Below are 22,174 nucleotides of genomic sequence, written 5' to 3' on the forward strand. Positions count from 1 at the left end.
TTCTCTGCAAAAGGTGTTCAGCCCCCCTTCTTTGGCAACACAGAAAGAAGAATTCTACTGCCTGAGGGTTATAATCCCTAAGTGCGGCCGAAGGCCGCTTACGTAGAAAGGAATTCTACGCAAAAATACATTTGTTAAAAAGAACATTTTTTTTTATAAAAACTTTTTTTTTTCTATTTTTAATTAACTTTTTATTCTTTATTCAAAATCCCCCCATATCTAATCTGGCATAATTTCTTTTATTAAAAAATCCCACGGTTTCTGTTAGTTGGGTCATATTCCACATCAAACTGCTCAGTTTGCCTAAGAAAAATCCGTTTTTCCCCCCTTTTTCAAACGGTTCCCTAGGTGCCTGTGGGATGAGTCCAAGGGGGGGGTTCGTCTCTTAACATTGAATTTCTGTAGTCCAACGATTCTCACCCATTTTGTCTTGTTGGCGCCAGCGAATGCAGAACAAACATTTCTTCAAATTTAAAAAGTAAAAATTTCACTACTAACAATTTAAAAATGTTCTTAAAACTTGCAAAGAAATTTGGAAAAGAAATATCACTGTTTTTGTTTTTAGGAGTAGGGTGGGAGTGTCATTGATAAAATTAGAGCGAGAGAAAGTTTTTCTTACAAAACCTTTCATTATTGAATCATGTTCCGGCTGTGAAATTGGAATGTATAAAGAAACGCAGCCAATATTTTTGAACCTTTAAACGATGTACCGTTCTCCATGGAAGAGGTCGAATTCAAATGAGGCCCTGCAACTTGTAATAGTTCCAATTTTTGGGTTCCCGACATTTTCTGATAAAGATGTGGCGCTTCTAAAAAATATATATGCATAAATATAAGCACGAGACTTACTATTATTATTCACATCAGATGTGACAAGAATTATCCACATAGGTAGTATGATCAGTTTAATTTCATAAGATTTTTTATAGAAAAATGCATGACGATTTGGGTACGGTTCAATTATTTGTACAATGCTTTTGGGTTATCGTGTCCAAACGCGTCACCCGAATCAAACAATTTTAACATATACGTCTAGCCGAAGGATAAAGTTTTAATTTAAAACAAAGATTTTAGTTTGAAATATGCACTTTTTTTGTAAATTTGGCCGAAGGTCACCGCCGCGGGAAGGAGTTTTGCGCAAAAATACCGCTGATGGTCTAACACGAGTTTAATTTTTCTTTGCGAAAATGCTAATTTCCCCCATTTCTAATTTCACTACCATTTTATCAAATAGAAGTTTGCGCGGATAAAAAGAAAACCTGTAGGAATAGGCAGCAGGTCTATTGACTTCAATAAATTTGCTTTCCAGAGGCCTCGGAAACTGCCAGATTTATTTCTACATGAACTGCCGCCTAATAGTTCAACAATGTTAAACAAACTCCAAACATCATAAGCAAATCTATCTAACCTGTAATAAAGATATCATTCTCAAGTCAATAACTAACTTCACAGAGTCTTACCTCCGAAAATATTGAGTTAAAAAAGTGCCAGACGAATTGTTTGCAACTGACAACATACCTTGTGTTCCGAAATGCATAAAGTCAATGCATCAGTCTGTTATTTCTAAACTAGAATTGATGGATATGTGCAACATACGCAACCACGGTTGAATGCTGAATTGGAACTTAGTTGAGCAAATAAGGCATTTTCATCATTTGTAGTTTAGTACTTATGCTTTGGTTTGAGGCATTTCTGAACACAAACGTATACATCTTCATCTTCGCTCGCACTATAACTTTCGTACAAGTTCATTACTTTACTACTGCCTCTTCGGCTTTCCTTCCACTGTTTTTCACCTCTTAAAAACATTGGAGCACCAAGGTGGCGACTACCTGAAGTAGCTAAGTTTAGTTGAAAGCCTACATTCAATATCAGACGTGCATGGCTAGAATTATTATTTGGATACTGCCACATCCACAGAACACATTCGGTAAACTGGTTCAGGATCCACAGAAGTCAATAGAAACTTACTATTAGCACTATACCGTGAAACTTTTATAAGATAATATTTTAATTGTTTTGTATATTTATTGAAGCATCAATGTTTAATTGTAAATCCAAATCGACAAGTAACGTAAGATCTCGACAGGTTTAAAGCTTCAACTTTGTGCGTCTCCAGTGACGCCTCTTAGCATTGTATCTAGGGATAAGATTATATTAAAACATAATATTAAAAAAAAAATGCAAAAGTTAGAAGCTATATCCGCCTTACCTAATGGTGTTTCCAGTACGTAAACGGATCCACTGAGGAACCGATCGGTTCTGTTTGAGCTTCTTAGCAAGTTTTTGTTTAATCCTGAAAGATTTATGCGCCGCCTGAAATAACCAAAAATATCGAACATAAATGTTATATTTTGTTCACCAACATAACACCGATGGATAAAATATAATTGGATCACCAACGCACCATTCTATCAACTTGGCCTTGCAAATACAAAAGAAGGGAACGTGATAGAAATGGACGGCTTTATAAAATATTAATCGATAATTTAGTGATGCCAGATCATCGATATTCTGCACAAAATTAGATACCTATATTACGCGGCGTCTCCACAGGCAAAAGTTTTTATGTTGACGTTAGGGCTATCACTGAAAATCTACGATGCATCAAAATCAGCCGGCGCAAAGAAAACAATACATATGTATGTCATTTTGCTCGCGCTACCCCAACAGTCGCAATGGCCAAAGCACTAGGGTGCGATTTGAGAGATCCGAGTTCCAATCCTCGGACACTTGTTTTATTATTTCATTTAATGTATTTTGTTTTAATTTATTTACTGAATGTGGATGGGCCTTTACTCTCATAATGCGAACATCGAAAACATATTCGCCCTACCTTCGCTCTCGGCGCTTAAAATCTTTCTAAGCAAATTGAAAGTATTTAAATTAGCATTGGAAATTTTAAAATAATTATGAAAATAAGATAAAAATTGTTTCTTGCGATATAATAAGCGTGCAGCACACAAATTATGAAAATACTGACGCGATAAATAGGGTACGTTGAGAAATGCATCAAGCCAAAGCATCAGTCTCTTTTACTTGTAAATTAGAACTGACGAAAATGCCTTATTTACGTAACTAAGTTCCAATTAAGCATTTAAGCGTGGTTGCGTATAATGGACATTTCCATCAATTATAGTTTAGAAATAAATGCGTCTGATGCTTTGGCTTGATGCATCACTGAAGACACCCATATTGAACATGTAGCATTCGTGCGCGATCCATCAATATGGATCCCGATCTAAATATCATGATAATTACTGACCGTATGGCAGAGCCCAAACTTTGTTGTTTTGCTACATAGTCCCCTTTCAGACACGTCAAGTCTTGAAAGCAATTTTTTCGCATTCTCTTTTGTGTTTTCTATTTGCTTCCACACGTGTCAACTTCAATTGAATTCAAGTCCTTGGTTCTTTAAATGGGAAGCAACGAAAATATCAAAAGAGACAAGAAAACTTGAAACGAATTGACGGTACGGAGGTATCTGTACTCTTCGCCTCTCTTCTCACCTCCTTCGCCCACGAACGAGCAGACTTGAAACGGGACATAGTCGCGCGTTTAAAGTAGCGATGGGCGATGTTTATCCTTTGCGGCAATGCAGGCAAAGTCTGGGATGTGAAATAGCATATCGACAGCTGAGTGGAAGATCGACCTATCTCGCCAGCCAGTTCGAAAACGCCCTATCTCCAAAAACTTTTCAAGAACGCCCTATTTCAGAATTTTATTGAAAAACACTCTATCTCAGCATTTGGTCGAAGAACGCCCTATTTCAGAATTCGATTCAAAAATGCCCTATCGCACCGTATTGAAAATGTGCTGATATAGGGTTTTTTAAATCGGCAGCTGAGATAGGGCGCTTTTGAGGCGAATTCTGAAATAGGGCGTTCTTCAACCAAATTCTGAAATAGGACGTGTTTGAACTTGAATGACAATCCACACAGGGTTGCACGAAAAAAAAGTTGAATGGCTAAATGTTGGTTGGCGACCAACTTTGTTGTAAGCGATTAGTTAAAAGGCCATTCAACCAAAAGTTATATGCAAAGATGAACAATGCAAACGATGTTTATGGCGAATATTTTTATATTTTTTATATATTGATATTTTTAGCCATTAAATTTTTTTTTCGTGCAACCCTGCGTGAGTTGAATGCAAAAGTTGCCTGAAAAATCGCCTCGTGCGAATGCCCTGCAGTTTCTGCAATTCACTTCCAAGTGAATTTGAGTCAAGTTCGCTTTAAATTCAAATGGGCAGGGGCTGAAATTCACTAGGAAGTGAATTTCAGAATTTGCCCATAAATTAGTCAAATTAATCTACATATCTTTACCTGAAATGCAAAAAGACGTAACAAAATCCGTAAAGATGTGGGGAGTTGTAAGTTGATGAAATTCATCATATAAATCCAAAAATGAATTTCAAATTTTTTATTAGTTATGACTAGGGCATGAATTTTCATGCACTAAAAAATAAGAAATATGTGCTTAAAAATGCAACAAAAAATTAAAAATATTCATGAAAAATCAAAAAAATTCGTTAATTAAAAAATGCAGAAAAAAACATTATATAAGCCTGCAGTTGAAGCATACGTTTATTTAAGTTTTTAAAGATAAATAAAGTTAGGTACAAAAATTATTTCATTCAATTTTGCGTTTAGCAAATACGTACATTTCAATACACGGATTTATATATGTAGAAAAATTCAGTCTTAAAATACTATATCACATAATTCAGCTCAATTTTTAGTTAGCTACTCATTAGCTTAAAAGCGACCAGTTCGCTTGCTGTATATTCATTTTGTAAAACACAATTTCTTTAATTTTTTAAAATCCTTGATTTTTCTCCAAAATTTTCTCAGAAATAAAATTGTTACTAAAAATTGCCTTCTAATGGATTACAGAGTGGCCCTGAAACATAAAAAAACAACACTTTTATGTTTCCCAATAGATTTCGCACTACATCGAAAACAAATGATAGCCGTGTTCACACCAACCTCCGTACTTCGTCATAAGGAGTTTTACGTGTATTTAACTGCAAACTAACAAATTTACAAAATTAAATATCCGTAAAAGCACCAACTAGAGAAATATGCACAGATTTGCAGATTTGTAAAGTTTTCCGTCAAGAGCTAATATAATGCAAAATATGTACTAAAATATGCAAAAAATGCGAAATATGCATTTATGGCTAAAATATGCAAAAACATTTGAATGCCATTTTTAAGATAATTTTATGATTCGCGTAGATACTTTATCTATTCCGCTTTACCTAAGTCCAAGAAAAACATATATTTGCATAGATTTACATGCCCTAGTTATGACCTTTTGCATTTCAACGATGATGTTTTTAACGTTTTTTGCATTTCAGGTGACGATATATGTATATTTAATTTCATATGTAGATTTAAAAATTTTATTGTTACATAAAATCATCAGAGTCATTTCCATCATCATAATTAGTAGTCATGCTTTCCGGTTTAAATAATTTATCGTAACTACGGCTCTCTGCTTCGGCCTTCTGACGTTTCATTTCTTCCTCTTCCTTCTCTCGTTGAGCTTTTAAACTGTGCTTGTTTTTCCTTCTTTCATCGGCGTCGCGTTCTTCTCTTTGCCGTCGTAGGTCCGGATGATCTTCAGTTTTCGATTTGTTTAGTCTATTGATAATTTCATTTACTCGTTTTTCAACGCGGATTTTTTTCACATCCTTTTCACAAAAATATCCTATCTGACCAACCTCCATATCAGGTGTTTTCTTAAGGTTGGACCATAATGTGTAAACGACCTCTATATTGTTAATTTTATTCCCTTGAATGCTGTTATATTTTACTAACTGCGCAGCGTCATTGATCAGAGCCTGTGGAATATCGTCTACAGATTGACCCTGTAAGAGATTTTTGTAAAAAATTACATTACATTTTCATTCTTTGACCATTGACAAGTAATTATATGAACATATATATGTATGTATACATAATATACATATGGGCATAACTAAAAAATAGGTACATTTTCAAAAAAAATTTGAATTTTTAAATTTGTGAGCACACCTATGTTTTATATATCATTTTATTCGTAATCTCTTAATAAATCGATTAATATAAGTGTAATTCATTTTCATCAAGTGCTTCAAAAGTCAGACGAGGAATAAACATGAAATAGAAAACAAAAGAATAAGCTGGGTTAAAATTACGCTGTTCAAGTTGTAAACTTTGAGCAAAAAATTTGAAAGTTGAGCTCACTTAATTGGGACGTTCTAAATTCAATGGCATGCCCCGTTTTACCAGATTGGCTCCGGTTTTCGAGATAACGGTACTTGAAAATTTGATTAAATATTAACTATTTTATAAATAACTCCCTCAGTTTTGAAGTTAATTTACTAAAATTTTGCACATAACAGTTTTTTAATATTACCTTAACTATTCCTTAAAATTATCGAAATAGGTTCACATTAACATATAGCTCCAATACAACTGATTACTCAGATATGTGTTTTTGCGCTATAACTCCATTTTCATATCTGAATAATAAATTGTATGCGTGCTATATGTCAAATTCAACCTATACTAAATTTTAACCTGTTTCATTGGAGGAGTTATAACGCAAAATAACGTCTCTGATCAATCAGTTGTATGGGAGCTAGATGTTTTAGTGAACCGATTTCGATGTTTTATGAAATAGTTAAGGTAATATTAAAAGACGGTTATGTGCGATATTTTAGGAAAATATCTTCAAAATTTAGGCACCTTTTTATGAAATAATTAAAATTTAAGCAAAGTTTCAAGTACCGCTATCCCGAAAAGTGGAGCCAATAGGGTAAAACTGAGGACGCCATTGAAAAAAAGCTACTTTGATACCACTCTCGAAATATTCCGACTAAAAGAAGGAGCATCATTAAAAGTAGTAAATCAGGGTTTTTACACACTTCTAGAGACAAATTTGTTGAAGCATTTTACAGGTATATGTAATTTTATAAGGACTAGCAGTTATAGAAAGATTTAGATCGTTTCGACGTATTTTCCAAATGTGCCTTCACTTAAGGTGTTGTTGGAATAAAAATTACGCTCAAGATCGCAGAATATTTTATCTTTAAAAGTTAGTTTATTCTGGAAGCACACCTCTTGCTAAGGTATCAAATTATTCGTAATTGTTTGTAGAATACATACATACTTAAAAAGTTCTTAAAATTAAATGCTTCAAGATCTATACGCGATAAACGGAAAATTTTTAAAATTGTGAAATGTTGAGTTACAGACTTTGAGTTACTTGCCATTTCGTTATTTTTTAAGGCACACTTTTCTTACCTACTACATATGAAGTGAACACATAAGTGCTAAATGCCCATTTAATTTCAAATCAGAATATGGTGTGCTTCAAAAGTTATGACATAATTACCCTGCAAGAACAGTGACCATCATTTGACAAATCATTTGACTGGCAAGGCTGATAGAGATTTCTGTCACTGGCTACCTACAAGTTTCTATCACATTCTAAAGGGCAGTGTGAAAAATCTGATGTAAACATTTGTGTACATATGATCTTCCGTCTTCCTCCAACTTATGGCCTTGTATATTGGTCTCTTTTTAACCAACGCAAAATTTGCAAATGTGTTAGTAAGATAAATGAGAATGTGTTAGTTTCCATCACACAATTCTTGTAGGGTAATTGTGCCCCTCTTAAAAATTACATAAAAAATTCACTCGTTTTCATTATTTTTTTAATTTACGCACCTATAACTCAATAGTTACGCAGCAAACTGATCCAATTTTTTTTTAGGCTTCAAGTATACGTCAATGAATTATTCCAAAAGCAACCAGCTGGATTTAGTGAAAATAAAGCTAAATAAAACCAAGGTTACCTGTTTTTTAGATTTGCCCATATATGTAAGTATTTGATTTGTGCGATTTGGAAGATAAAATACAATGCCCGCTTTGGACATTTTCTTTTAAGCAAAAATTGTTTGTATTTAAAATTACCTCTTTTAGCCTCAAGTATACATGAGCAGAAGAATAGTTGTGAACATGGAACCAAACATCCTCTGGCCAGCCCCATCGAATAAGTTCTTCATCTGCGAATATAAAAAAAGTTTAAATTTCTTTAAAGAACATAAATTAATATTAATTCCTTGATTCCAAAAGATATTTTAGTTCTCTACGTCTTGATATACAACATATTTGGGGTCTTCAGGAACGCACCTTGGTAAATAATTGCACAATATTGTTTATTATTAACTTATCTGGCTAGTTACGTTTCATTCTTACTTCGTCGATTGTGTTAATTCGCTTTTTATGTTTTCGTAGCAAAAGCGACAACCTGGCAGTCTGTCAGGCTGAATTTTACTGAAATGTATACGTTTATCCACCAAAATCGTCGGATAAAGTGATAAACTTTGGTTAAATAGCTATTTAGGTTTCCATACAAAGTTTGACTGCTCATTTATCAAAATGATAAATTTATCATTTTATCAAGTTTATCAGCTGTTTATCACTTTTGATGAAGACCCCTATTGAAAAAGTAAAATTGCGGAGGGTATGGTCAAAATAATAATTTGACGTTAACGCTAACATAGATCTCGCTAGCTTCGTCACGCAACCGATAATTTTAAGCGTGAAGACAGTAAGTTGCGAATTTGCCGATATTTTAGGGCGAATTCATTCAAGGTGGCGTTATTAGCATTAGGAGCGTTCCTTATCTCCCAGAAATAGTCAGAAAAAGTCCGAAGTAGTCAGACTTAGTCCAAAAAGCGTTCCTTAACTCGGAAATGACAGCAAAAATGAGAGAGCAACACTCAGTGAGAGTGACTCCCATCAGTCCGAAGTAAGATTTAGTCAGAAGAATTTTTTCTGGCAAAATCCTGAAAAGTGTCAAACTCAACTAAATTTAAATTAACGGAATTAAAGAATACGTAAAAAGTGAGAATAATCTAAAAAGTAAAAGAAGTGAATTGAAATTGGAAGGAGGCAAAAAATAATTGATATAGTAAGTGTTTATTGTGCTTGTGTGAATGTGTTTTGTAAATACATTTCCATTCTTATTTGACGTTAGCTTTGTTGTTGCCATTCTTTGGACTAAAAATTTGGTTTTTTGCGTTCCTTTACTTTTCCTGTTATTCTCTTTTAGTGAGCGCATTTTGCTTGCGCTCTGGCATTTTGACACTTTTCAGATTTTAGTCCAAAAAGATAAGGAATGAACCTTTTGTTTCCCAAGTTTTCCGAGCAGTTTCGGTAATTCGAGGGTAAAAATAAGTTACTCTCTCAGAATTGTCAAAAATGTGTCAAAACGTGCAAAAAATGCCCAGAACGTACGGAACACAAAATAACACATTTCGTGCCTGGAGTCAACAAATCAGCTGTTTCTCATGTTTATGTTTTTGCGATTTGACAAGTGCGGAAAACAGTTAAAGTTTATTCAATTGAAATTTCAATTTAGCTTAATCACTACTTTTTAATTTTACATCCTTTATTTAATTTTCAAAATATGGAAAGTACAAACATTAAACATTTGCAGAGCTTTCATTTAAGAGCATCTGAAAGAAAAACATTCAGTTTAAGTGTATTTATTTTATACGGCTAATAAAAATAGCAAATACCTACATTTTCTGAAGCAGGGTTCGTATTTGCACACACATGCTCTGCTCACACACACGCCAGAAACACATTCAACTTGTACTCACTGCTCATACACATGTGTGTGCATAAGTGGAAAACAAACTCTGCTCACAGAAAAGTGTGTGCTGTTTGTTATTAAGCACATGCACGTGTGTGTGAGCCGATTTTTGTACAAATTTCAGCCCATGCACATGCACATAATATATTTTTAAAAGAATTTGTTTACTAAACGTTATTTTTTGAAAGACAATTCCATAAAAAGTGAGATGTTGTTTGTTTTTTATATGACAGAAAACATATTAAAAAATTATTTTAAGATTTGAGATAGAAATCGAAGTGTATAAGTTTCTCTACGCAAAGCACACACATGTGCGTGTGCTTTATATTAATAAAAATAAAGTACACACATGAGCCCGTGCTTTTTACCAAACAGCACACACATGTGATGTGAGCAAGTTTTTAATTTTTTATATGCACAGCACACGTGTGTGAGCGTAAAATGTTAGGATGTGCTGCGCATGTGTGTGCAAATACGAACCCTGTTCTGAAGCCTTTGGCGGTATTTTCGTTTTTTGTGTTTTATAAAAATTGCTTTCGGATGTAAAATAAACAACAGCTGTTATGGCAATTTGACTCTTTGCACATTTGTGCTCGGAAAAGAAGTCCGGGCTATTTCAGGCACGAAGACATTTACTATCCAAAATTGGAACGCATTCGCTCTGTTTTACCTATTTTAATAGCGTGAAGAAGGCTTTTCTGGAGTGCAATGGGGTATAGTCGTTGCGCTGGGTATGCAGTTACAGTTGCATGGCTATACTTAATCCCGACTATTGCGTCCTCGTTCGCGCACTCTGGGCAACGTGAGCAACCCATGTGCGAGATGCGGTAACCAATTCGAGTGGAGCCTTAATGGGGAAGGTGCCTCTGCCCGGCTGGTTGATGTCTTCGAAAGGACAAAAGCTGACATCACCGCCATCCAGGAAATGCGCTGGACGGGGCAAGGCAAGCAATGTCTGGGGCCTTGCGACGTCTGCTACAGCTGCCATGTAAAGGAGCGCAAATTCGGTGTTGGATTTGTGGCGGGAGAGAGACTCCGTTGCCGAGTACTGTCGTTCACCCCGGTGGACGAGCGTCTAGCCATAATCTGCATCAAAGCGAGATTCTTCAACATCTCGCTCATCTGCGCCCATGCCCCGACGGAAGAGAAGGATGAGGCATCCAAGGATTTCTTCTTTGAGCGCTGCCCCCGTCATGATATCAAACTCGCGCTTAGCGACTTCAATGCCAGGGTGGGCAAGGAAGGGATCTTTGGAACCACCGTCGGAAAATTCAGCCTCCACGACGAAACGTCCGACAACGAATTGAGGCTGATCGACTTCGACGGGGCCCGAAACATAGTAGTATGCAGTACTAGGTTCAAGCATAAAAAGATCTACCAAGCTACGTGGCTGTCTCCGGATCGAAAAACGTGAAACTAAATCGATCATGTTGTGATAAATGGAAGGCATGCTTCCAGTGTTTTAGACGTACGCACACTCCGAGGCCCAAACATCGACTCGGGCCACTATCGTGTTGCAGCCAAGATACGACAGCCAGCACTTTCGCTACTCGACTCTCACACCTGCTCTCAGAGAGCACTCTTAAGCAAACCGGCATATGCGAGCAGTGGAACCCCATTACCCGCTCATTAAGTACCGCCGCCGAAGAAGTAGTCGGATTTCAGCGAGCCCGAAAGAACAACTGGTACGATGAGGAAAGTCAAGAAGCCGCAGAGAAAAATGACGCAGCCTATAGGGCCACGCTGCGATCGGGCGCAACGCGCGCTATATGGGACCGCTATAGGGATCTGAAGAGGGAAGCGAGACGTATTTGCCGCAATAAGAAGAGAGAGGCCGAAATACGTGAGTGCGAAGAGCTTGAAATGCTGGCCGACAGGAAGAATGCCCGAAAATTTTACCAGAGAGTTAGGCGACTTACGGAAGGTTTCAAGACCGAGGCGAACTCCTGTAAGAACAATAATGGCGACCTAGTAACTGATGCCCAGAGCATACTTAAATTATGGAGGAAACACTTTTCCGCCCTACTAAATGGAAGCAGCACGAAAAGTTGTAAAGAAGAACCCGAGCCCGCAGTCGATGGTGAAAAAGAAAAGAAAAGACCCACGAGAAAAGGATCGACACTCACCACCTATTTGTCGACTTTAAAGCCGCTTTTGACAGTACTAAAAGGAGTTGCCTCTATGCCGCGATGTCTGAATTTGATATCCCCGCGAAAATAATACGGCTGTGTAAAATGACGTTGAGCAATACCACCAGCTCCGTCAGAATTGGGAAACCACTCTCCGAGCCGTTCGCCACAAAACGGGGTTTCAGACAGGGCGACTCCCTTTCATGTGACTTCTTTAATCTGATGTTGGAGAAGATAATAAGAGCTGCAGAACTGAACCGCTCAGGAACAATTTACTACAAGAGCGTGCAATTGCTGGCTTATGCCGATAACATCGACATCTTCGGTAACAAAAACCGCGAAATCTGTTCTGCCTTTTTAAAGTTGGATAGGGAAGCAAAGCGAATGGGTCTGGTGGTAAACGAGGACAAGACGAAGTATCTCCTGTCATCAAACAAACAGTCAGCATATTCGCGCCTTGGCACCCACGTCAATGTTGACAGTTACAATTTCGAGAAAGTAGAGAATTTTGTTTACTTGGGAACCAGCATTAACACCGATAATAATGTCAGCATTGAAATCCAACGCAGAGTCACTCTTGCCAACAAGTGCTACTTTGGACTGAGTAGACAATTCAGGAGTAAAGTCCTCTCTCGACGTACGAAAACCACGCTCTATAAGTCACTCATTATGCCCTTGCGGGTATATGGCGCAGAAGCATGGACAATGACAACATCCGATGAGGCGGCTCTTGGAGTGTTTGAGATAAAGATTTTGCGGAAGCTTTACGGGCCTTTACGCGTTGGCGACGGCGAGTACCACAGACGATGGAACGATGAGCTGTATGAGCTTTACAACGATATGGACATAGTGCAGGGAATTAAAATACAGCGGCTCCGCTGGCTTGGTCATGTCGTTCGAATGGACACCGACGCTCCAGCTCTGAAAGTATTCAACATGGAAACCGCTGGTGGTAGCAGAGGAAGAGAGAGGCCCCCACTGCGATGGAAAGATCAGGTGGAGAAGGACTTGGCTTCACTTGGCGTTTCCAATTGGCGTCAGTTGGCACAGAGGAGAAACGACTGGCGTGCTTTGCTGAACTCAGCCAAAATCGCTTAGGCGGTTACAGCCCAAAAAAAGAATAATAATAAGAGGCATCTTTACGAACTGACGGACGAAGTCCAGAGGACCCGTCAACCTACCGACAGGGCCTGAACGGCATTCACAGAGAATCAGTCTCAAGTTATGTAGACTCCCGCCCTGTGAATGCCGTTCTAGGCACACAACCACCGGACGTGGACGGGACAGAACTTTGTCTGCCTCGGGAGACCCGCACTACAATAGCCCAACTTCGCTCTGGCTATTGCAGCAGGCTCAACAGCTACCTGAGCAGGATCAAAGAGGATGTGCCCAACCAATGCCCGGCATGCGGAGATTCGCCACATGACTCCCGGCACCTCTTCACATGCCCCGAGAACCCCACTCAGCTAACGTCCCTGTCCCTATGGACAGCCCCTTTGGAAGTAGCACACTTCCTGGGCCTCCCCCTAGCTGAAATAGACGACAACGTTGATGGATGAACCGCCCCGAACGGGGTTTAGTAGCCGCTACAACAATAACAACAAGAATAATAAGAAGAATACGTGATCGAGGTCGATCATTCCGGTCAGTTTGGCCAAGCTGTAGTAGAATGTAAGTAGTAGAATACACTGTAAATATGCCAATCTGGCAGCGCTAGATACAAAAAGATATATCAAAAGCAAATGGCAGCGCTTGTTACAAAGATTCTATTCACAACAAACGAGTCAAGGCGAATTTATATAAGGTGATAGCAGGAGTACAAGAACAAAAACTTACATGTATTTTGTTTTTGCTTTGGCGGCATAAACTGTCAAAATCTGTAAGAGTGTGTGTGGAAATTCAAACAAAATTTTTAAATTTGACTCTTATGTCGCCGTGAGGCGAAACACATACACAAAATCAGCTGATCTAGTAACACCACCTTATATAAATTCGCCCTGAAACGAGTCAACCGAAGCAGTCGTAATTTATACTAAAATATCAAACCCATATCAAGCCGAAGTGAAGCTTTGATAGCAGGGACAAGTTGATATTTTTACTGGCTAGGGACTGTGTGGAGCAAAGTTCCGTGGTGAAAAAACTGTTTACTATGGTCAAACAACTTTTTACTATGGTGGCATAATTTTACATTGCTGTTGCGGCAACTCGGCATTTTTTTACTTCAGAGTACTTTGCTATCAATTGACACACATCCTGATTGTTATAGGCCCATAGTCTGTAACTTGGAGGTTACACCTATCAAGAACTCGAAAACAAGTTGCAATACACTCACACTTTTTACTAACAAACTCGCACTTTTACAACTTGAACGTCGACTTGATATAAATTTTTCTTTTCAAGTCGTCAGGCAACTGAAAAGTCAAGTCAAACAGCTGTTTACAGTATGTCTGTTTTCGTACTTTGGGATTTAGTCAGAAATAGGCAGGAAGATATTTCTGCAGGCGAGAATTTTAAGTTGTTGCCTGGAGGACGGCATTTTGAAAGTAATATTTACTATCCAGCTGTGACGTAGGCTACTATACCTCCAGTTATATCTTCCTAACTATTTTTAACTACATTTTAGAGTACTGGAACGGACTAACTGTGATCAGTGTTTGACATGACTTTCAAGTTGCCTCAAGACTTGAAAGGAAAAATTGATATCAAGTCGACGATCAAGTTGTAAAAGTGCGAGTGTATTAGTAGAAAAGTCTGCGTGTATTGCAACTTGAAAGCAAGTTCTTGATCGTGTAATGGCCTCGTCAGAATGGGTACTTTGCGTACGTCGCGCTCACGGATGAAACTGACAGTTTAGACTGTAGCAATTTTCTTGGGCAAGGATAGAGATCTGCAGCCGGATTCCAACACATCGCTAAGAATAAGCAAGCGTCCCTAAGAACACGAAGCACCTAGTGGCATGCCCGCCACACTGCCAGATTTGGCTGATTACGCATCGCATGTGTTACTCCTCTATGTTGTAGGCCCTACTAATTTTCATTTATAGACTTTTATCAACGAAAATTTAGCGTAGCGATTGTCAAAATTCCACTGCTGGTTCAATTTATGATCCGCTCTGTTTCTTTTGTTTCACTAATAAATGAGTGTATACAAAAACAGATATTCTCCCTTTATTTCAAATAAATCCCATTAAGTTAAATATGTATGTATTTAAATGAATATTATTTTGTTTAAATATGCTTTTTCCCCATTTAGTTAATTAATATTTGTAATTTTTCTTACTCGTGTAGTATAAAATGAGTGCTGCCAACCACAATAAGAATGACCGCGATACTGAGCTGGATAACCCTAGAACTATGACTTGTGTGTTTGCATAGAGAGCATCAAGGCCCCACCAAATTGAAATTCTTTTCTGCGTCACAGGGATTGTTTCGACTGACATCATAGTTAACTCTGTGATTTTGAATAGAAAACGCCACATTGGCAATGGCTGCATTGACGCAACTGATGAAAATTGCCCTCACGTTTTAAAAGACGCCAATGCCGCAAACATCGATGTATGGAAGGAATACAAACCAGATGATTTTTGGACAATCAAATAAAGAGAGGAAGAGATCCTAAAATAACCAAAAGATAAGTTGAGAACTGGACAAGACAATTGGGAATATGTATTAGTTGTCACATTGTTTCAGTATTTAGAGTAGACGCCCAGACAATAAACTGTCTTCGAAAAGACAAAGAAAATATTAGAAAAAAGTGTGAATGTATCTGCGAAATTGACTTGCGTAAACTTTAAGTTTGTGACCATAAAAACAGGCGATTTTTGTTTGCAAACGCAACGCCTTCATTGTGGCGTATCTCTACGTTACGTACGCCACTTCTTTCGAATTATTTTCCGGTTTTAACGCACAACCGCCCATTCTTACGGGGCTATAACGTCTATCTTAAACGATGTTTCCACGGCAAGTGATTCGCTCTCCCATTCGTAATTGGCGCCTCAATTACGAATCGAATCACGTAATTCGCCATAAAAAATTTTGTGAGCGAATCACTTTATTCGTAGGTGATTCAGATCCAATCATGAACCAACTAACAAGATCACGCAATCGGAAAAGAATGAAAAATAAATTTCTGAGCGTTTTTGACATGTGCCTAAGAATGGAAACAAACAAAGAAAACGAAAAAGGCGCAGTGATTGAATGCTATTAAATTGGTATTTGCTATAAAATATACGAAGTGAAACTTGATGACAATTAGCAAAAAAAGTTCATAAAATGTGGTTTTCATTATTGAGAGTGTTTTACAATCGCATATCATCAGCACGGGTCGATGTTTCAATGCCAACGTTCTGGTCACAAACATGCACCCACTTTTCACGAAAATTTAGGCCTTTCGGCTGACCAAAGAAACGCACAAACTTGTTCCAATCACAAAGCACTTCATTTTATATCATAAATTTGTAACAAATCAAAATTAAAATTAAAATCGCTCATAAAATACATCAAATTGCTAAAAAGCCATTCCGAATCGATAGAAGAGACGGGAAGACATCGAAAACGCTACGAAAACTTTTTCCTGAAATACGATTACAAATACAACGATGGCGGAATGCGTGATCTGTAGTCGTTGGTCCATAGATTCAATCACCTTGCGAATCACGAACAAATCGCTGTCTTCGCTAATTTGTATCGAAAACAACATGGATGACACACATCCCCAACAGCACAAACATTGGGCGTCCGCACACTGGACTGCTCAGTCTGCCTAAAACCGGTTTTGTGTGGATAAGAGGGGGAAGAGAGTTCGAGTTTACCTCGCTCATTTCAGTCCGCGAAAATCGCGGATTGACGGTGGACCACGATCCCGAAAATAAAGGTCGCGCCATTCGCGGGCCGCTAACCCTCTCTTCGTCGATTTGACAGCATCCCCAATCGCTGACGTCATAATATACTTTTGTTTACATTCACTGTTGCCAACTTCATGCTTTTCGCACCAAATTTAGTGGGTATTCAAAACGCGAATATTTTTGAGTTTTGTGCTTGATGCGTTTTTGGTGCTTTTGGTTTTCGTTTGAAGACTTCAAATTAGAAAATCTTAAAAAAATGGAAGCAAAATTTATAGCAATCGTAAGTGTACTAAGCAATTTTACAAAAATTTAAACAAAATCATGGCAGTGACAATCATAAGCGACAACGAAATATGTGCAGCAACTTCAATCATGGCAGAAGAAATCGACCGTTGTGCAAGAAACATTGATTTTTATTAATTTGAATTGGCATCCAACCAATAAAATTATGTATTCACATAAAGTCCATAAAATACACCAATAAAAATTTGGTGCTTTTTCAAATTCAAAACTTGGCAATACTGCCTTTTGTTCGATGCTTATTCTTTTTATTGTCGAGTTCGTCTTGCTCTCTCATTCTGGTTTATTTTGTCGTCACGGCCAGTTGCACTCAGCTCGATTGGCGCAATCTTGTATTCTATCATTCTTGCACCCGATTTGCATGATTCAAGTGCTTGAAAGTAATTCTTGCTCATTCTCTTTTGTGTTTTCTATTTGCTTTTACACGTTTCAATTCTGTTGAATTCAAGTTTTTGGTTCTTTAAATGGGAAGCAACGGAAATGCCAAAAGCTAAGCAAGAAAGTTGAAACGACTTGACGGTACAGACATGGTTGCCACTCGCCAACATTGTTTTCTACCAAAATCTCTTAAGAAAAGTTACCAAATCTTCACTACCAAAAACTTCACTTCTTCAGTGAGAAAAAAATATGCTGAATGACACTGCTATATTTGATAACAAATATGTATATACCTACGGTTCTGTGCACTTAATGGCTGCATTTCTTTATTCATTCTGAACGTTTGGAATAAACTTTTTTGTTTACTTATTCCTTAGAACGTTCCTGATTATATGTTGACGTATATTTCAAACGCATTCTGTTTATTCCGGCTGTGAATTGGGATTATCCGGAATGTATAAAGTAACGCAGCCAATATATTCAATATTTTTATAATTTGTCACTATTTGATTATTTATCAAGAACTCCCAGTTCTGGCACAGAAGTTTAAATCTATTTTCTTGATAAATTATCAAGATTGAAAATTCAATTGACAATTATAATAATTTTTTTTATTAGAAAATATTTTTCTATCAATTAATTACTGCAAGTGCCGTTATTCTCATTTTCGTTGTTGGTTTCGACAGGTTAGGAGTATGATGTAATGTGGAATGATTTTCCAGCATCCCTTGTCAAATTTGGTTTGGAGACAAACCGGGTTCGGCGTTGTGCCATTTTCAGTGTAATTTTTCATTCGGAAGGTGACGATACTTGGACCTGCGACTCACGGAATAATAGCACCGGCACACAGAAAAGTGGCGGGTGCTTTTAACCGTTCGTTTGACTTGTACAACATTTCGAGTAAATTGCGCAAATTGCTATTTTTTTTTGCAATTTTTTCGGTTTTTCATAATTTACTGTACGTCGAAATATATGTCGGTAGGTGTCGAAATACATGTCGGTAGATGGGACTGGTAGAAACGATTCAAAATGATTTGTGGACCTTACCAAAAATTGCCAGATGGCCAGTATTAAAATATGAGGGTAGAATTCAAAATTTATCGAAAAAATTCGAACGTTGTTTTAAAAGTGCAGCACTTGGTAGTGCCACTGTAATTCAAATATGGTTCATGTCCTCTCTAAAATGAGGGATGGGAGGCGCCAAGATGCCTCCCCCTTCGCCCACCGCCCCCTCAACCAACGGCCATATTAGAAAGCCAACCCTTCAGTTGAGTTTGACACTTTCCAAGATTTTGCCAGCAAAAATTCTGCTGACTAAATCTGACTGAGTCGGCCGCTGTGGTGTAGTGGTAAGCAGTGCGCGCTTCCACTCCGCAGCACCTGGGTTCAAGCCCTGGTCAAAGCAACATAGCAAAAAAATATACAAAAAAGGTTTTTTTCTTTACAGCGGTCGTCCCTCGGCAGGCAATGGCAAACCTCGATGCGAAGCGATGAAAAACAGCTTCTCATAAAAATACCATCGCCGTTCGGGGTCGGCGTAAAACTGTAGGTCCCCCCGCTTTGTGTGACAACATCAAGGCGCACGCCACAAATCGGAGGAGAAGCTCGGCCAAAAATTAACATATGTGTAAGCGCCAATCTAAAAAAAAAAAATCTGACTTCGGACTAAAGAGTCACTCTCACTGAGTGTTGCTCTCTCATATTTGTTGTAATTTTCGAGTTAAGGAACGCTTTTTGGACTAAATCTGACTACTTCGGCCTTTTTCTGGGAGATAAAGAACGCAACTATTACTTTTGACATTATTAAAATCGTCTGGCAGCACTTGTTTAAAATAGTTTCATAAAACATTTATTTCATTTAATGAGGTGGTTTCCTTTATGAGGTATTCTTTTCTGTCCATATGTATATGTGCATATAAGATGCGAATGCAGCTAAAATTCTTTGAAGGTAATATTGAAGTAATCCTTAAAATTAGTATACGTACATACATATGTATGTATTTATGCTGATGCATTTCCATGGTGAAATTGTAAGTAGGTGAAGTAATAAAAAAGCTTTGTCGCTTTATTTTCCTGACATGCGGCTATCTTATACAAATTTTTAAAGGCAAATTTTCAAATAAGATAGGGTCAAATCTTTCATCTCGCTCTTATTACCATGAACCAAAAATACAAGATCACGCCTCCTTCTTAGTAGCCCGTTATAATCGTATTTAGGAAAAAAGTTGGGCGACTTTGACATTAGCCGTTTGTTTACATTTGTTCGATGTTTACAATTTGGTGGTGGCTTTTTACTGCAATTTTCGCTTGTGACAACGTGTGCACACATAAGGTAAAGAATAATTTAACACAACGACATGATTTATAGAAGAATTTGCATAATAAAAATGATTATCCAGGTGTTCAACAATTACGCGGTTTTTTTTGTTCTCTTCGTTGTTGTTTGTCTTACAACAAAGATGGCGTCGAGATTTCAACAGCTGGAAAATAACTTTTTTCTGTCTTTCGGGAAGGCGTGATCTTGTGTCTTTCGTTCATGCTTATTACTACACCTGGTATAATTTCACCATGATGAGCATGGTACAATAATTACAGGTATTGTCTTCCCAGAGAGCGCATATTCCGATCTACCTTATTTGAAAAATATCATTGTTGTCCACACTAAAAGGTTAGTGCTAGGGAAAAGGGATATTTCCATACCCCATATACCATATATGTACACGTATTCTTTTAAACAAATCTTCTTGCAGAGAACTTATTTAATCTGCAAAAGCCGAAAAAAAACGTTTGCTTAGTAATTCTAAATTTGTATGGCTCACTTCATTTCAAACGTTTTTTCTTTTGTTTTGAAAAACTTTTTAAATGAAATTAAGCAAAAACAAAAAGCAAAGCCAAATAAAAGTAAAAGAATGAACATTGGACTGCGTCAAAATTTAAATAAGGGAGCACGAATTTCGATGTGAAGCAAAACCCTCTGGGAAGACAATACCTGTAATTATTGTACCATGCATGATGAGGTTCAATTGATGCTAATTTGTAGCAAACATGGCACGCGCACCTCATAGGGTTAATTTGTATGTTTACAGTTTTTTGACATTATAACTAGCTACAAGAGAGTTCGAGCTAGTTGTCACTTCTACATTGTTAAATATGCCTTGGCAGAAACTAGCATGATAAAAGCATAGTAAGGTAAAACCGTTCTCTCAATGCTTCGGCTATGATTTTTTTTTTTTGAAGTTTGCCAACATTTTAAAATCGTATAAAATTGAGAGTAAAAAAGAGGAATTGTTCAAAGTTGTTGTTTGAGATTGAAAATGAGAATGTGACAGCTGCTAGTTTCTGCTAGTAAAAATTTTACTAACAGAAATTAGCAGGAGAGCCAAAAAAAGAAGAGCATAAGAACGAGAGAGCTGCTAGTTGTTTGGGTTAAGAAACACTTTCCAGCAGAAATTAGTGATAATTTGTGATAATTATCTGTTAAGAAACAAAGCTATAGTGGAGCGGCGAGCAAAGAGCGTCGAGCAAAGCGTCGATTTCAAAAGCATGGCTGCCTTCCAAAACGTCAATTGCTTTGCATACGTACAAAGTATAAGGTTCCATAACGTCGAACAACAAAATATTGACATTGGCCCGTAGTCATAGTCAAAATAAAGTCGACTTTAAAGTTAGTTGCAGCTTTTTGACATAATTTTCAATGGGATATCTGTCAAAAAAGCTGCAACTAACTTTAAAGTCAACTTTATTTTGACTATGACTACGGGCCAATGTATACTCTTCCAAAACACCTACGAAAAGTTATCGAAACGTATCGCTCGAGCAATCAGCGCATCAGAAACAAAGTTGATGCTTCGTTTGTTATTGGTTAGCATTGGCGTTTTAGAAATGGAAAATTCAGAAAAATTGTTCATTGCTATATTGAATATTTAAAATATGAAATGTATATGGTTGCAATGTGTCGCATCTCTGCATATACAAACAGTTTGAAAACCGCAGTATAAAGCTGAAATTAGTCGAGAACGCAGAACGTATACTTAAACGCAGTCTGTATACGCAGAATTTTGTCGATTACTGGAGCCCTCAGTGTTGCTTACTACACTGTTGCCACTCATCAATGCCTTTTCATAAACTTACCCTTTCAACTACAATTTTTTGTGCTATAATAGATTTTAGCTAAATATAAACTACTTAGTTTTCAACAAAAACCTTATTCAATAGTAAATTTCAAATATATTAAACATATTTTGAATAGGAACTTATATCTTTTTTACCATCTGTAAAACTGACGAAGTGGCAACCATCTAAAGAAGGAGAAATCAGCTGACACGGAAAAATCTAAATTCCGCAGATTTCTGCGCTACGGGCTACAACTACAGAAAAATTCTGCGGAGTTGAGTTTTCATTTACATGGCACTTTGGTAAGACAGATCGTGTCAGCTGACTCGGGTTTACGTACCGGTAGGTTTACGTTCTTGACTTATTTCAGCTTAAAGCTGAAATTAGTCGAGAACGCAGAACGTATACTTAAACGCAGTCTGTATACGCAGAATTTTGTCGATTACTGGAGCCCTCAGTGTTGCTTACCACACTGTTGCCACTCATCAATGCCTTTTCATAAACTTACCCTTTCAACTACAATTTTTTGTGCTATTATTTTAGCTACTTAGTTTTCAACAAAAACCTTATTCAATAGTAAATTTCAAATATTTTAAACATATTTTGAATAGGAACTTATAACTTTTTTACCATCTGTAAAACTGACGAAGTGGCAACCATCTAAAGAAGGAGAAATCAGCTAACACGGAAAAATCTAAATTCCGCAGATTTCTGCGCTACGGGCTACAACTACAGAAAAATTCTGCGGTGTTGAG

At 37.4% G+C, this 22,174-nt stretch overlaps 2 protein-coding genes across 3 annotated transcripts in view; both read right to left on the reverse strand.

The window, feature by feature from the left end:
- Positions 1 to 1,998: 1,998 nt before the first annotated feature.
- Positions 1,999 to 2,504, reverse strand: LOC118744451 (60S ribosomal protein L39). Its single transcript, XM_036477479.1, has 3 exons — positions 2,408 to 2,504; positions 2,213 to 2,316; positions 1,999 to 2,140 (listed from the first exon to the last, which is right to left on the reverse strand). Exons 1-3 carry the CDS (start codon positions 2,408 to 2,410, stop codon positions 2,092 to 2,094), a joined length of 156 nt encoding a protein of 51 aa, XP_036333372.1. The 5' UTR covers positions 2,411 to 2,504; the 3' UTR covers positions 1,999 to 2,091.
- A 2,870-nt stretch (positions 2,505 to 5,374) lies between these two features.
- LOC118744447 (coiled-coil domain-containing protein 25) overlaps positions 5,375 to 22,174 on the reverse strand; it is a 38,878-nt gene continuing 22,078 nt past the window's right edge. For both annotated transcript variants that reach the window (XM_036477476.1, XM_036477475.1), the window contains exons 2-3: positions 7,967 to 8,058; positions 5,375 to 5,874 (exon numbers count right to left, since the gene is read on the reverse strand). In XM_036477476.1, coding sequence (XP_036333369.1) covers positions 5,413 to 5,874; positions 7,967 to 8,058 — 554 coding nt within the window. In that variant the 3' untranslated portion in view covers positions 5,375 to 5,412. The remainder of the gene's footprint in view (positions 5,875 to 7,966; positions 8,059 to 22,174) is intronic.

This window comes from Rhagoletis pomonella, unplaced genomic scaffold (genome assembly GCF_013731165.1).
Source record: "Rhagoletis pomonella isolate Grant_MI unplaced genomic scaffold, Rhpom_1.0 Rhpom_scaffold_00008, whole genome shotgun sequence".
In the NCBI taxonomy this organism is placed as follows: domain Eukaryota; kingdom Metazoa; phylum Arthropoda; class Insecta; order Diptera; family Tephritidae; genus Rhagoletis; species Rhagoletis pomonella.